The sequence below is a fragment of the Muntiacus reevesi genome, chromosome 6 (assembly GCF_963930625.1).
Source record: "Muntiacus reevesi chromosome 6, mMunRee1.1, whole genome shotgun sequence".
NCBI lineage: Eukaryota > Metazoa > Chordata > Mammalia > Artiodactyla > Cervidae > Muntiacus > Muntiacus reevesi.
The window spans coordinates 9,777,093-9,792,328 of NC_089254.1; the positions used below are offsets into that span (position 1 = coordinate 9,777,093).

General features: G+C 42.5%; 1 protein-coding gene across 2 annotated transcripts in view; it reads right to left on the minus strand.

The window, feature by feature from the left end:
• Nucleotides 1–14,369, minus strand: part of CDK6 (cyclin dependent kinase 6) — a 242,224-nt gene extending 227,855 nt beyond the window's left edge. For both annotated transcript variants that reach the window (XM_065938631.1, XM_065938630.1), the window contains exon 1: nucleotides 14,101–14,369. In XM_065938631.1, the coding sequence (XP_065794703.1) occupies nucleotides 14,101–14,333 (233 nt within the window). In that variant the 5' untranslated portion in view covers nucleotides 14,334–14,369. The remainder of the gene's footprint in view (nucleotides 1–14,100) is intronic.
• Between the last annotated feature and the right edge of the window lie 867 nt (nucleotides 14,370–15,236).

The window sequence follows — 15,236 nt, forward strand, 5'->3', positions numbered from 1 at the left end:
AGAGGAAAAGAAGGTAAGAAACATAGAGTCCAATCTGTAAAACTGAACTTTATGAGACTTAGAAGTCCCAATTGAAAGACTGAATATCTGACGAACAAGAGGAATTCATAAAGAAAGAACAGATAGAAAAAAGTAACTTTTAAAAACAAAATAAATACGCACAGAAAGATCTCAAGGAATGCCCAGCAAATTCAACTTACAACAGCACCACACCCAGTCACATATTTCTGAAGAACACATCCTAGCAGCTTTCAGAGCAAAACAAAAAGTCACTGAAAACTAATTAGAAAATCATATCAGTAGATGACTTTTTTATTAGTAACATTGAATACAGAGAAAGTAATATTTTGTGGCAAAAATTTTTCATCCTAGAGTTCTAAAAACAGTCAAGTCATAATCAATTGGGAGAGACAATAAAGATCTTTTCAAACAGGTGAGGATTCAGAAAAGCTTATCTCCCATACACAATTTCTTAGGGAGTTTCTCACAAACCTACACTAGCAAAAAGAAGGGTGTGAACCACTAAAGAGGAAGAGTCAGGATGTGGGAATGAGTAGCTCCAAGTCAGAGGAGCAGTGAAAAAGTCCCAGGAAGACAACGGTTCATCAATCCAAGTAAACAGCCAATTCTAAGTAAACCAAAACTTCAGAGAAACTTCAGGAAAGCAGGCAATTCAATAGAAATAGATGATATGATGAAGTGTTTGAAAAGAAGATGTTCTGGCTGTGATAAAGGCAAATAGTGTAAGAAAAATAAAAAGGCAATCATAAACTCCAGGAAAAAGAAAGCAGCACAAGAAAGTCATGGTCTGAAAAAGCAGAACACTAAAATAGGTGTAATTTTTCATAAGTGATGCAGAATAAGAAAAGAGAATCCAGATATCTGTATTGAAGAAAGGAGGACTCTCTCAGCCTCAAAAGGTTTTAACACTAGACCTATACCTGAGGTTGCAAAACAGAATGCAAACATTTAACAACTTTAGCAAAGTAGCTGATGGCAGATGTGACATTAAATGGAGTACAAAGGCAGAGGAAAGGTTAGGGAAACAAAGAATTCCTCTCTTACTAAATGTAGACTCAAGAGACACTGCCAAAAGAGAAAGAACAAAAAAAATTATGTTTAAAGATATTATTTTCAATCGTCATAAAAAATAAAAATGTCCCTATCAAACCAAAGAGGAAGGAGATTAACAAGGAGTAGTACTGATGAGCTAAGTCTTCATCTTTCAGAATAGGAAGTCAATAGTTATTATCTGAAGTTCAGATATCAAGAAATAGAGCATAGTATATTATCTAGATTCACAGAGGAACAACCAGAAGCACCAAAAACACAATTAAAAGAAGTTGCATCTGAGTACTGGGCACAGGGATAGTTGGGAGGGACAGGAGTCTTGCTTTTTTTTATCATATACTCTGCTATATTAATCACCACGGGATAGTTGGGACAGGAGCCTTGCTTCTTTATCATATACTCTGCTATGTTAAACACCAAGCACGTATGTCATGATTATCAAGGGGGGAGGCACAAATTCTTCAATATTTTCTAGTAAGAGATGGTAGATGTGCCCTCCCCTGAATCTGTGGGGCTCTGAACTCACTTGTAAGCAACAGAATGTGGCAGAGGTAATGGTCCAGAGGACACTGACTGCCTTGTGAAGCCATGCAGGGCCACCTAAGTCCAATTGCTGTGAAGCCCAGATGCCGAGAGGAAGCGCAGGACACACGCAGAAGCAAGGCACCCGTGCTCCGGACCACAGGCCCCCTGCTCAGGTCTTAGCATGTATCAACCAGCCTGAGCGAACACCAGTCTTGTGCATGAAGACATCATCTCAAAATGAATCGAATCCCCAGTAGCTGTGTCAGCTCAAGGTGAAGACTCAGACATCGCAGAGCAGAGATCCTACTCTCCCTGTGCTGTTTCCCAGCCACCGAATGCTTGAGCCTGAGAAAGAGGTTGTCTTCAGCCCCTAAATTCTGGGGTAATTTGCTACACAGCCATATTGATCAGAACAACTTCTTGAATAGAAAACACAATGACTTTAAATTAAAAGCTGCAAATAACTCCCTTGGTATTCTACTTCAGTTACAACTCCCGGCAACACATCTGACAACAGACTGGGACCACCACACATTTCCACTCTACTCTAGTCTATTCCACACCATTCCATTCCTCCCCTTTTCACTCCTCTTTTGCTTTTCTCTCCTTTTCCTTCCATCATTACTATTGGTCACAACTAAGTAATGTCAGATCCCTTGGGCGATCACTGATCTGGGCAGAGAAGAAGGTGTTTGGAGAGGCAGCAGCGCCAAACAGCAGGATTGGGTCAAGGCTCACGGGGAGACTGGCCTGTGATAAGGACAGCGACGGGCTCACAGCACGACTCGACAGCTCAAACTCTTCAGGAAACTGTATGTCAATCCTTTCTGTAAAATTTCATGACCTAGGCAATCTGAAACTATGTCCTAAAATCCCCACCAAAATATCTAAATCAAGTCTGCCACAAACCATATGACCATTTAAAATATCAGTTAGTACTGTTTATGTAAAATTATGTTCATAATTGAATGAAAATATCAGTGGAAAAATTAGAGGGAATATATGTTTGTGTCCAGTCTACTTGCTAATTATTATAACTCCTAATTACTGTCATAATCCAATTTACTAATATAATTATTAGACTATATAATCTTAAGAGTTTTAAATGCAAGACTAATGAGTGAATAGAAAAATAAAGCAGCTGCTAAATTTGGTGTTAATTTACATTTTTACTGTCATAAAAACTGTAAAAGAGTAATCTTTGCTCACTGCTTAGCTCTTCGGTAAGGCACTCAACAGGTATTTATATGCTAGACACTGTTCTAGACACTGGGGATAAAAGCAGTGAAGAAAAGGAACAAAAATTCATGCCTTCATGGAGCTTATGTTCTAATATGAAGCATACATTCTATATTAATTCATGCATTACTTCAAGACATTTGCACGGTAGGCACAATGGACAATGCAAATATGGCTAAAATAAGGTACCCAAGAAAAAGGAATCAGAGAACTATGCCATTTTATCATTCTGGGATTAAAAAGAAAGATAACCTGAGTTTACTTATTCAACAAACACTGGTTGTGGTCTTTCTAAACGTGCCAGGACTTTAGGCTTCACTAGGTTTCAAATCTTGAACTCCAAGAAAACTCAGATTTACGCAAGCATTGCCAGATTCCGTCACTATTTTACATCTTCACCATATAGTATCTCTCAGCTCTACCTCAACTTACCTCACCTTCTGCCATATTCTTCCCTCCTTTTAATGAGTCTGTGGTCCTTTCAGTTCGTAAGGTATATCTCTTAACTATTCTCTATTGGCCTAATGATGGTTTCACCTCTCAACTTTATCACCTAAAGTGGGAAAAAAATTATATCATTTTGCATAAACAAAGATGCTACTCTTGACTCATTTCAAAAGTCCTATTTTTCTAGCATCAGGAATGGATACCACCGAATCAACCATGCTTTTGTATAGTTCTTCTGGAGACCAACTCCACCCCTCTAAGTCAACCTTTTGCTCTTTGCAAAACTATCTGGTTTAGTTGAGGACCCAAGAGGCATCATCAACCCTAAGCTCCAGCCTAATGAGCTCTTGGTTAGAGAAATTACCACTGATTAAATCTCATGGGCTTAAAAGAATTTGTAACAACTAGAAGGATGTCGCAACTTTTCTTTTCATCTTAATATGTAAGAGGTATGTTATTTCAAAGAAGGGATGCAGTCCCTGTTCTTTAAGGGGACTTCCATAACTTAAATACACTTCAGTCATGATCAGCAACAGGAGTCCTTTCCAGCCCAATCTCTAAATCTTGTCTCCGGGTTTCTTATGGCTCAACAAGAAAACATCCCATTTTTATCCAAGGCTATTTAATAGCTCCTTTAAGTGATTCCTCATGGTTGGAATGTAGACGACATCATCTAAAACTCCCAACTTGAAACCACTCAGCTAGTTTCCTGGTTTTCACCAAAAAGTTTTAAAATGTATTGGTCAGAGCCAATAGCCTAACATTTAAAATGCAAAGACATATTTTGTTTTTCTTGTTCTGTTGCTGAATACAGCTAAGCATTAATGTTTCCAACTTTACACATTCATACCTTACCTTCTGAAAAGAAAACATTAGGAAAAGTACATGTTTTACACTAATTGTTAGGAATACCTAACAGAAATTTATGAGATTACTTAACAATCAAAGGAAGCAAAATAAAAGAGAGACTTCATTAGAGATTAGTGTCCCTGAAAGAGAACTGCCTCTTTTCTGTGGATAGATCTTAATGACTTAAACATGGAGTATATGGAACGAAATTTAAAATGTCCTAAGGTGGTCATGCCATAAGAAGAACCTCGGAAAATTTAAAAAAAGCAGAAATTCCAGTGTATGACATAAAAAGGAATAATTCCGTTTGAGATTTTGAAATAAAAAGAGAAAGAACACAGAATTCAATTCCTCCTTGAGTTAAATTGAACAGTGAACTAAAAAAGATATCATCACACTTCCAACGGTTCTGACAATGTGTTCTTAGGGTCGCTGTGTCCTCAGACCTGTCCACAATACACCCATTAATGAACAGGATATTGGGTAAGGGGCTTCCCGGGTAGCTCAGTGGTAAAGAACCTGCCTGCCAGTACAGGAGACATAAGAGACAAGGGTTTGATCCCTGGGTTGGGAAGATCCCCTGGAGGAGGAAATGGCAACCCACTCCAGTATTTTTGCCTGGAGAATCCATGGACAGAGGAGCCTGGCGGGCTACCACAGGGTTGCAAAGAGTCAGACACAACTGAATGACTAAGCACACAGAAAGATTTCACTTCACTGTATTCCTCCGAAGAGTTCTCCCAGCACAGAAATCCACATTAGTGGTAAAAAGAGAAGTAAAAGAATTCAAGCAATTGATTAAAATGTATTCAGAGTAACTTACATTCTCATATTAAAAAATGTGCAAATCATTTTCAACTTTTACTGAATGTGTGCACACTTCCTGATGTTAATGTTCTCTACAGTATGTAAATTAAGTCCAAGACTGTACAGTTAACCATGGGAATTACTTAAATTTTAAAACTCACTTGACTATAAACTATATATGCTGGAGTGAAACAAAAATGAAAATTCCTCTTTTCAATATTTATTATTCCCTGGAAACCAAATAAATATAACCCAATATACGAATTCATTTCCCCTCTTTATTCAACACTTCTTTTTATTAACATTCATGTGATGGAAACAACCCACATGATCCCTTACTTAATACCTAGACCCCCTTTTCATTAATTCATTCATTTGTTCATTTATTCATTTTACTTCCACTGGATGTAGAATGTAAATGGACGTGACCCAATACACAGTTTCTGCCTCAAGGAGTTCACCACTGGGGTGTGGAAAGTTAAAGGATCAGAAAACAGTGGGAGGAGGGGAGACTGCTATTATATCTTACATAATAGGCATAATAATATACAGGCAGACAGACATGTACTAAGTACCATAAGAGAGGGCTGAAGTTGTTAAGGTTCAAAGGAAGCAGAAATTTTATCCAAATGAAGGTATTAAGGACACACAAAAGTCAGGAAGCACATGACTAGTGGAGAAGAAACACGGTCTGAAACACGTGAAGACAGAATCTGGACTGTGGAAAATTCTCCCAACCCTCCGACGTGTAAAATTTTAGGTGAAGAAACTGATTTTCATCAGTGTTTGCTCAAAATGGAAATTCACCCCTGTCACAGACAACTTTGATAACTCAACATATGCAGTTACGAACACTGTGCACTAATTTTTTCTTTTGGGATAAGGAAGGTGTGAAACTGAATTCATCAGATTCCTCTGTTTGTAAGCAACAACCCAACAGCAATACTACAAATAATAAAGAGAACTGTATGCCAAAAAAAAAAAAAAAGTGGCATTAGAGCTTGGTTCTGAAGGATGCATACATGGCATTTCAACAGGTGGTACGGGGAGGCCAGCATACTCTGAGACCAGCTCCCATGAAACAGCGGTGGCGGCAAGGAGCCCGGGGAGAGGAAACGGACTAGTCAGTATCACTGTAGGATGCAAGCAGCGAATGCAGACAGAGAACACGAGAAGATCCTATCGAAGCTGAAGTTAGGACTAAAGATTAAAAAAATGGACAGTCGCAGGGAAAATGTTAAATATCAGTAAGTACTTGAATGTTCTTACCAAATAGCTTGGTGAACAGATGCAGGTAAAAGCAATAATCTGCCAGCATTTAGCTCGAGATACTTACACTGTGTGCCTCCGTGCTTGCTCAGTCACTTCAGCGGTATCTGCCTCTTTGCGACCCCATGGACTGTGGCCCTCCAGGCTTCTCTGTCCATGGGATTCTCCAGGCAAGAGTACTGGAGTGGGTTGCCATGTCCTCCTCCAGGGGATCTTCCCAACCCAGAGATCGAACCAGATCGATCTCCTGCACTGCAGGCAGATTCCTGACCACTGAACAACCAAGGAAGCCCTACTAATGCTACATGCAACTTTAAAATGATGAAAAGTTCTCATGTGAGGGACTTATAATTTAGTTTACTCTACTTCATTCAGGAAACATATTGGGTAACTAACATATGGACCCTGTTATTTATGGATATAAAAGATACTTGTCTTCAAGTCAGCAAACAAAATCATTTAACTGAAAATACTTTTCTCATTCAAGGCAATGTTCTCTGATATGCAACGCCCATCAGTCATCCTGTTCTGTTAACACGGGAGATAAACCTGTTTTTGAACCTTAGTTATCCTCAGTTTGTATCTACAACTCATGTAACTGAGGAATAAAATAACTGATTAAAAATCAGACAAATTTTTAATGCATTTACACAACAATTTCTACACAGGTCAAAGAGGGTTGAATCAAGTTAAATCTAAAACCCTTTTCAATGAAAAAAACTCCTGTACTGTGATTCTAATTCTGCTGAACTAAAATCCTTTAGGAAGACTAAATAGAACTCAGTAATTAAAATGGCTACTTGAACGACAAAGTAAGTAGTTGTCCAAATTTAGGTAAACTACTAACTGTTTAATAATGATTCCATCTCAAATGGACGTTCAGGCTACTGCTGCACGCGCGCGTATACACACACACAGATTCCTGCCACATGCTTTAAGCTGCCTTTATTTTGTGATACATATATACAATGGATTATTACTCAGCCATAAAAAGGAACGAATTTGAGTTGGCTGCAGTGAGGTGGATGAGCCTAGAGTCTGTTATACAGAGTGAAGTAAGTCAGAAAGAGAAAAACAAATATCATATATTAATGCATATATATGGCATCTAGAAAAAGGGTACTGATGAACCTGCTTGCCTGGAGAATCGCAGGGACGGGAGCCAGGTGGGCTGCCGTCTACGGGGTCACACCGAGTTGGACACAACTGATGTGACTTAGCAGCAGCAGCGAACCTGTCTGCGGGGCAGGAATAGAGATGCAGACGTGCAGAACGGACTTGTGGACACAGCGAGGTGAGGACAGGGGGCGATGCGCTGACAGGGCAGCACTGACACATACACACGCCCGCGTGTGACACAGCCAGCTGGTGGGAAGCACCTGTACAGCCCCGGGAGCTCAGCTGGGTGCTCTGAGATGACCCGAAGGAGTGGTGGGGGGTGGGACGGAACCTCAGGAGGAAGGGGATACATGTACACTTGCGGCTGATCCACGCTGCTGTGTGGCAGAGACCAACACAACATTGGAAAGCAATGATTCTCCGATTAAAAATAATTTAAAAAAAAAATGTTCTTGGGACTTTTCTTGTGGTCCAGTGGCTAAGACTCCAAGCTCTCAAGACAGGGGGCCCAGGTTTGATCCCTTGTCAGGGAACTGGATCCCACATGCTGATAAATAAATTGATATATTTTTTTAAAAAGATGCCTTTATTTCACCTTAATGGGGAGCAGTTACATGAGTAGCTGGTAAAACAAAATCCAGCAGGGCAACACACGGGTGGCATTCAGAACAACTGCCCAGCAGCTCTTACAAAACTCCTCCCTCTGACTGCTCACCTGCCTGCCCCAGTAGACTTAGCATCTATAGATGATCAATCAAATGGTAACCTTTATGTAGGCAGGCCTGTCACCAACCACCTGTGTCCATTTTCCATGTGCGTGGAAAAGGCCCCGCTTCCAAACACCACCTTCTTGTACTCCCACCCCTCCTATACCCAGATTTCATGTCTGCTGTGTTAACACTAGGAAGCTCATGATTAATTTCCTTCCTAAGAAGATGGAGAAGGACTTCTCTGGGGGCCCAGGGGTTAAGAATTCGCCTGCCGACGCAGGGGACACAGGTTCGATCCCTGGTCCAGGAAGAGTCCATACGCCATGGAGCAACTTAAGCCTGTGCGCCGTGACTCTGGGTGCTCTGGAGCCCCTGAGCTGTCAGTCTGGGAGCCCACATGCCTGGGGCCTGGGCGCCCCAAGAGAGAAGCCACTACAGCCAGAAGCCCACACGCCACAACGAGAGAGGGGTTCCCACTCAACGAAAGGCCTGAGCGCGGCGCTCAAGATCCAGCGCAGACAAAAACAAAGAAAATAAACCTTAAAAAAGAAGACTGAGACGTTTATCTGAGCCTCCTGAGAACCAGAAATGGTGTGAAGTTCAAGAAGCAGGGGCAACACATATTTGCTTAGGTGTCTAGAAGTTGCTATCCTACCTAATTTTCAAGTATTATAGTGTTTATTTCACTAACTCGGTATTAGATGCCAGGGCCACATTATGAAATAGTTCATTCATAAGATGAATACCAAGCATCTAGATTTTTTTTAACTTTTCTTCGTGTCAAATGAATTTAGTATTATTACTTAATTATTTAACTACATTATTTACCCATACTATACCTATTTAAATGATCATAGTTATTACCCAATTTCCTTAAAAGCAGAATTTAATGGATAATCACCACACTTTTTACAGATTTACTTCAGTAAGGCATACTGCAGAACTCAGGAATTTCCCGAGTTGATATGTCATTTATTCCTGGCAAACCATCATCTTTGTCTACATATAGTTCATTTTTTCCAAACTAGAAATGTACTCACTGGAGTTAACTTCTTCCATCAAACAAAAAAATTATTTTAAAACTGCTACTGAGATTTTAGAGCACGTCAACAACTTTCAAATGGCATGACAGGCAAGCTGCCTGACCTCTGGACTTTAGTTTATCTAGAATACCAAAGGGCTGAAAGACCTCCAAAGTGTCTTCCAATCCTATCATTCATGAGTTTCTCATGACACAGTGTGAGTATTGGATGTTTTATTCTTTAAAAACATTCTTGGGAAATCATTAATAGTGAGGCATGATTTTTTTTTAAGGTAATTTACTTTTTTAAAATTTGATTTTTAATTGGAGGACAGCTGCTTTACAATGCTGTGTTGATTTCTGCCATACAACAGTGTGAATCAGCTAGTGTGTGTGTGTGTGTGTGTGTGTGTGTGTGTGTGTGTACACCCTTCCTCTTGAGCCTTCTTCCCAACCCTCATCCCCTTCTCGGTTGCCATAGGAGGCCAGGGTAACTTCCCACTCGATATCTGTTTTACACAGGGTAATATATATGTTTCAAGGCTACTCTCTCCTTCCTAAGGGTAATTTACTTTTAATAAGGAGTCTGTTTTCACAGATATCCACTTACCTTTGTTCTAAACATAGGAAAATACCCTAAAAGATACTCAAGTTTAAACAGATCTTCCTCTTAGGAGCTACTTTCTCATTGATAGATAAATTCTAATAGTTCCATAGTGATAACAGTTGTGTGAAAAGGATACAGCGCAATCCATGGCCACAATTTCAGCACTACCAAGTTCTTCTGCGGCAACAAGGAATGGGAGAACACCACCATGAAAATGTGTATTTACTAAGTAAGTTTAATAACTTGGAAACTTCTCAAGGAGTTCTCAGAGAATGAAAGACAAAGCTTACTTTTCACATAAAAAAACATTTTAAATTCCTGCTTCTCCTGCCTTCACTGAAACAAGCCCTAATAAACATATTATTCACCCACAAAATAACATTTTACTCAGAAGGATTCCCATAAACTAACCTACCTGAGCATTCATGTTTATGCAGCAACAAATCATATCTTTCTACTCTGTTAATAGGTTTTCCTAGAGAAATCACATTTTTATTCTTATTATGATATTACTGAGATCATTAAAAACAGGAAATGGGAAAACTCTCCTTGAATAATAATCAGTGAGCTATATGCATTTTTCTGGTTTTCTTAAAGCAGTGATTAAATTTGCTAATAGTAATAATTTAACATATTCAAGACATCACCAATTTACTCACTGAAATACTGTGAGTTTTAGATTACTGAACTAGTACTTGAATTTGAATTATTTCCCTTGCCACCCTAACAGATTTCATCCCTGGAGACAACACTGATAGCGCTAACCAGTATCTCTGGAATGACATGATACTCACGTCTCCGGGTTATGGTGACCACATTATTCCTTCAAAACCAGGGGAAAATATTGTCTAAAATCCCCTTGGTTTTTAAACAGTAGGCCCTTCCTAAATCCTTGTTGAGTAAGTGGAGCTCAGATGTTCATATCTATCAATTGCATGTCAATGTTGTCTTACAGATCTCTGTGTATGTCCCTAAGGTGAAATTTAATCCCACCAAAGCATTTGATTTTGATTAGTGTTTCAGTTATTTAACTATTCAGTCAGCAAATTCACGGTAACCAAATTATCACAAATATTAGCTGCTCTTAAAAAAAAAATGGTTAGGTGAAATATAGCAAAAAGTCAGTGGAAAGAAAGAGAAGTGAATTTTTTAAAAGATCAAAGAATTGCTCATCCCATGACAAGGTTAAGTTCTGTAAAGGTAGAGACTTTTTCAACTTGTTCACTGATGTATCCCCAGCTTCTAGCAGTGTCTGGCAAATATTGGGCCCTTGATAAATATTTGGTGAATGGACAGACTGCTGATAAAACAAGTTATTTTATCCACTATGTATACTTAGTTCAGAATGTAAGACGGGATTCATTTGTAGAGTGCAGAAGCTCTAATACAGGTTCATACTGAAGTCTGATTCTGGCGAAGGCTCCCGGATTTGGAATTACTAACTGTAAAATACAAATAAATTTATATCCCAGACACTGACTGGCTGATCAAGCCTGGGCCTGGGATACATCAAGCCACAGGTAAGCAAGAATTTCAAGTCATTATCCCTGTGCATGCTGGCAGTCCCAGGGCCAGCAATAAGACAGCTTTTCAGGCAAATCCATCAAATATCTCAAACTTTGGAAAAACTAATGTGTTTATTATGCTTCTTCAAGCTTTGAGGCTTAACTATCTGTGGGAAGGACCTATAATTATGATCAATTACTTGTGACTTGAAGGCATTTATATAGGCACCTATCTGCCCTTTTAAGAAACCTTTAAAGAATCAGCCACAGGACTGTAAAATGGATCCTCTGGGGAAACAATAAATCACAGGTTTGGGAGCCCAACTCTGACAACTCTCCTTTGGAAGGAAAGAATTTGTCACCTGTCCTTGATTTCCTAATCCTGCCTGAAGAATTATCACCAACATCTAAAATGTGAATTCCTAGTCAAGCTCAGCAAGTCATGGGGACCAGTAATTGCCCCAGGCAGAAGCAGAAGGGAAGAAACAGGAAGGAAACAAATGGAATGGAGATCTGCAGCTCGTGAGGATGACATCATCGATGCTGTTCTCAAGTGTCATTGAACTTCATGGCATATGACTGATGGTCTTTTCTGACAAACTACAGGCTCATTATATTTCGAGTAGCTTTGTGGTTCCGGAGCTTGTAATGTCTGGGCTTGAGTATGATTCGTCCTACAGGAAAGGACAGGTGAACTAATGCCTTACTGGGAACTTTTACTAAGGCAAGCCCCTGGTTGGCCCCTCCCCACCCCACCACCCCCATCGTCAATCTTCTTGAACACAAATAATACTTGGACATCTGAAGCACTCTTAAATTTACAAACTGTTCACATATACACTATCTCAGTTTCTCCTCATGATTCTTAAGAGGTTGATGTTATCTTCACCACCTAACATGTGAAACAGTTTTTAGAAAATGATGCCTTTGTCTTTGACACAGCAGTACAATCTCGACTTATCAATGCAATTTCCTAAAATTTCTCAGTATAGAATCCAAGACATGGCTTGGTTAGAAACGCATAAAGACACACCAATGTCAAGAGGATAAATCAAGAGAATAAGTCGGATTTGCTGGCACAAGGGCAAAAACAACTTTCCTCTGTTATGAGAGTAAATTGTGTGCTTTAGGGAAAGGACGGTGTTACACAGGGGTACCTCTGTAATACCTCTACGATTGGAAGGACATGATTTTATTTATATACATGATCATTACCCTTAACTGGACACTATCCATAGGTAACAGACAAAATAAAACAAGAATTTTGGACTTAGAATTCTAGCGGTAGAATTCACCCTTTGGGAAGTGACTGGGTGATTCCGCTAGGAAGATAACTAAGTTGCAGGGTACAAATGTACCCTTCGATTTCCTCTCCAATATCACAAAGACGCCCCAAGAGGGTTTCTGTTGTTTTTCAACAAGAACAAAAAAATACACAGAAGGTTACCTACTGCTTTTATATTTAATCTCATCTTCCTAACTCACGGATTCTTTCAATCCCTCTCTTCTCTATTGGCTAAAACAGAGGTATATTGGGATCCTAGCTTTACAGCCACTTACTACCTTGTTTATGTAGTTATGGTTCTCCGCTGCCTTCTAGCCTGAGTCCTGACTGTGGCAGGAACAAAGCAGCGTACAAGTCATCCAGCCTGGGATAAGAGGAGACAAGTTGAAACCTCCCAGGAAGACTCTGTAGACACGTGGGCTCCCTGAGTCTATGGAGGGCTTGGTATTTCAAAGGTCAATCTTGGGTCTCTCCACTTTGGTGACTAATGTTAAACTATTTGACTTTTCACAAAAATATTTAGCTATGCTTATTTACATAATCTCATCCACAGCACACATACAGTAGTAGATATGTATTTGTTGAACAGAGCCCCTGGACAGATGAGGAGACAGGAAGAAGACCTCAAGACCTCCTTTCTCCAACTTATTATCTTAGAAGTTGAGAAAGGTAAAATCACACCCTAATTTGTAGAAGTTTCTGGGCATTCCTTTTCAGCTTAAAACTATGCACCTCTGTTTAAAAAAAGAAAAGGATGACACACCACACAATGTCAAACACACAATGGGGAAATTCCAGGATCACTAAGAAAACACCATTATCCAAAGTCACACACACTTTGGTTTAATACTGGTTCCCACACAAGAGACACTGTAAAAGCTGCTGCCTCCCCACCCGCCAGCACAGCCCACCGAGGAGAATCCTGGGCAGGACGTTTGCAATCTAAATATTCCATAACCTGGACTGACTGCCTGGAGAAGGAGCCTAAGGACTATGCCCTCTCAGACACACAAAATAATACGAACAGGTAACATGTTTGGAAGACATTTTAAAAATGATACAAACTGGGCGTCGGCACTGAAGTCCTTCATCAGGAATCCTTATCATTATGCAACGTTAGCGAAAAGAAAATGTAGGTGTAATTGACAAAATTATTCTCAAGTGTTTCTGCACTTTAAAACCTCATTTATACGAGGCTCTGGCAGAAGACTTTTTTCCCCTACTAATTACCACCATACCCTGTTACCTCTCATTCATTCTCTCAAAAACTCCCCCAATGGCCAAGAAAACTACGCGGGGGCCTGGGGGGCTGGGCGCCCGTCTCAGGTTGCCTTGTTCTGTCCCCTAAAGGACACCCATCTTTCCGGACCCCTTTCAGGAAGAACCGGGAGGAAAACACTTGGAACTGGCACAGCGGCGGGGAAGGCTGCGCAGGTCATATTTTCTGACTGGTCTTTTTGCTCGCTGTCTGGCAAGGTCGCCAGCTCTGGCTCGTGGCTCTGTCGACAAAACTCACTCTCACTCCGTAAGGTCGACGGATGGCGCCCTGCCTCCCCCGCCCGCGCAGCATCCTCGCGGGGCCGGGGACCCCAGGCCCTCCCCCAGCGCACGGCCCCCGACGGCACGGGCGCCGATCCACCGCTCACCTGACCACGTTGGGGTGCTCGAAGGTCTCCAGGTGCCTCAGCACCGCCACCTCGCGGATGGTGGAGAGCGGCATGCCCTCCTCGCCAGTCTGCACTCGCACGCGTTTCAGCGCCACGAAACGGCCTCCGTTCTTCAGGTCCCGGGCCTTGAACACCTTCCCGTAGGCGCCCTCCCCGATCTCCGCCACGCACTCATACTGCTGGTCAGCACGGCTCAGGCCGTCCTTCTCCATGCCGCCCGGACGCCGCCCGGCGCGGTGCCGCTGGCGCGGGCGGGGGGCGCGCTCGGCTCGCTGGTGGCCGCCGCTCGCCTCCTCCCGGACTCCCCGGCCGACTCCCTCGCGCCCCGGAGCTCGGTCTCGCTCGCTCTCACCCCCCGCCGACTACCGCGCTCGGGCGCTCGGACTCTCGCGGCCGCCGGGGCTGGATGGAGCGACCTCCCCGCGGGCGGGCGCAACCCTGGTGCCGCCGCTCTGAAACTCCGCCTGCTGAGTCGCCGAGGAGCGAGCCGATCCCTCCTCTTCCCTCCCCGAAGCGCAGTCCTCTGCAGTCACCGAGGCGATTACATAGTCTCAGTCTCAGCCCGAGCGCGTCTCAGCCCACGGTCATTCCACCTAAAGGAGGAGACAGGAGGACAAGAAGAAAGTGTAATCAGACATCCCAGGCGCCTTCTCCGGGGTTCCTACAGGGACCCCTCCTCCTCCTCTACGCAGCCCCCATCGCTACCCTCTGCGAGCTCCTGCCCTCTCCCAGGCCGCTTAATCCTTCCTGGTTCCTCCGAGAAAAACGAAGTTACTTTTCTTTCCCTGCAGAGCTGGAGCCGTCTTCGTGCGGAGAGGTTGCAGGGGCCCCTCGGGGATGAGCGCCGGGCGCGGGACGCAGTGGAACGAGAGGGGGCGTGCCAAGCAGCCCAGAGTGTGCCGGGAGCGCGGGGGAGGGGAGGCGCCGGGCACGTCAATGTCACGGCTTAATATTTCCCTGTATTATTGTGTTGCGCTGCTGCCCTCCCTGCCTGCCGGGCCTGGACGTCGGGGGACAGGGGCTCCGTGGGTGCCGTGGGGGCGTTCTGGGGTCGTGCGCAGCCCGCTGTGGAGAGACCTCGGGTCCGCCCGAGTGCGGCCGCAGAATGTGGGTGG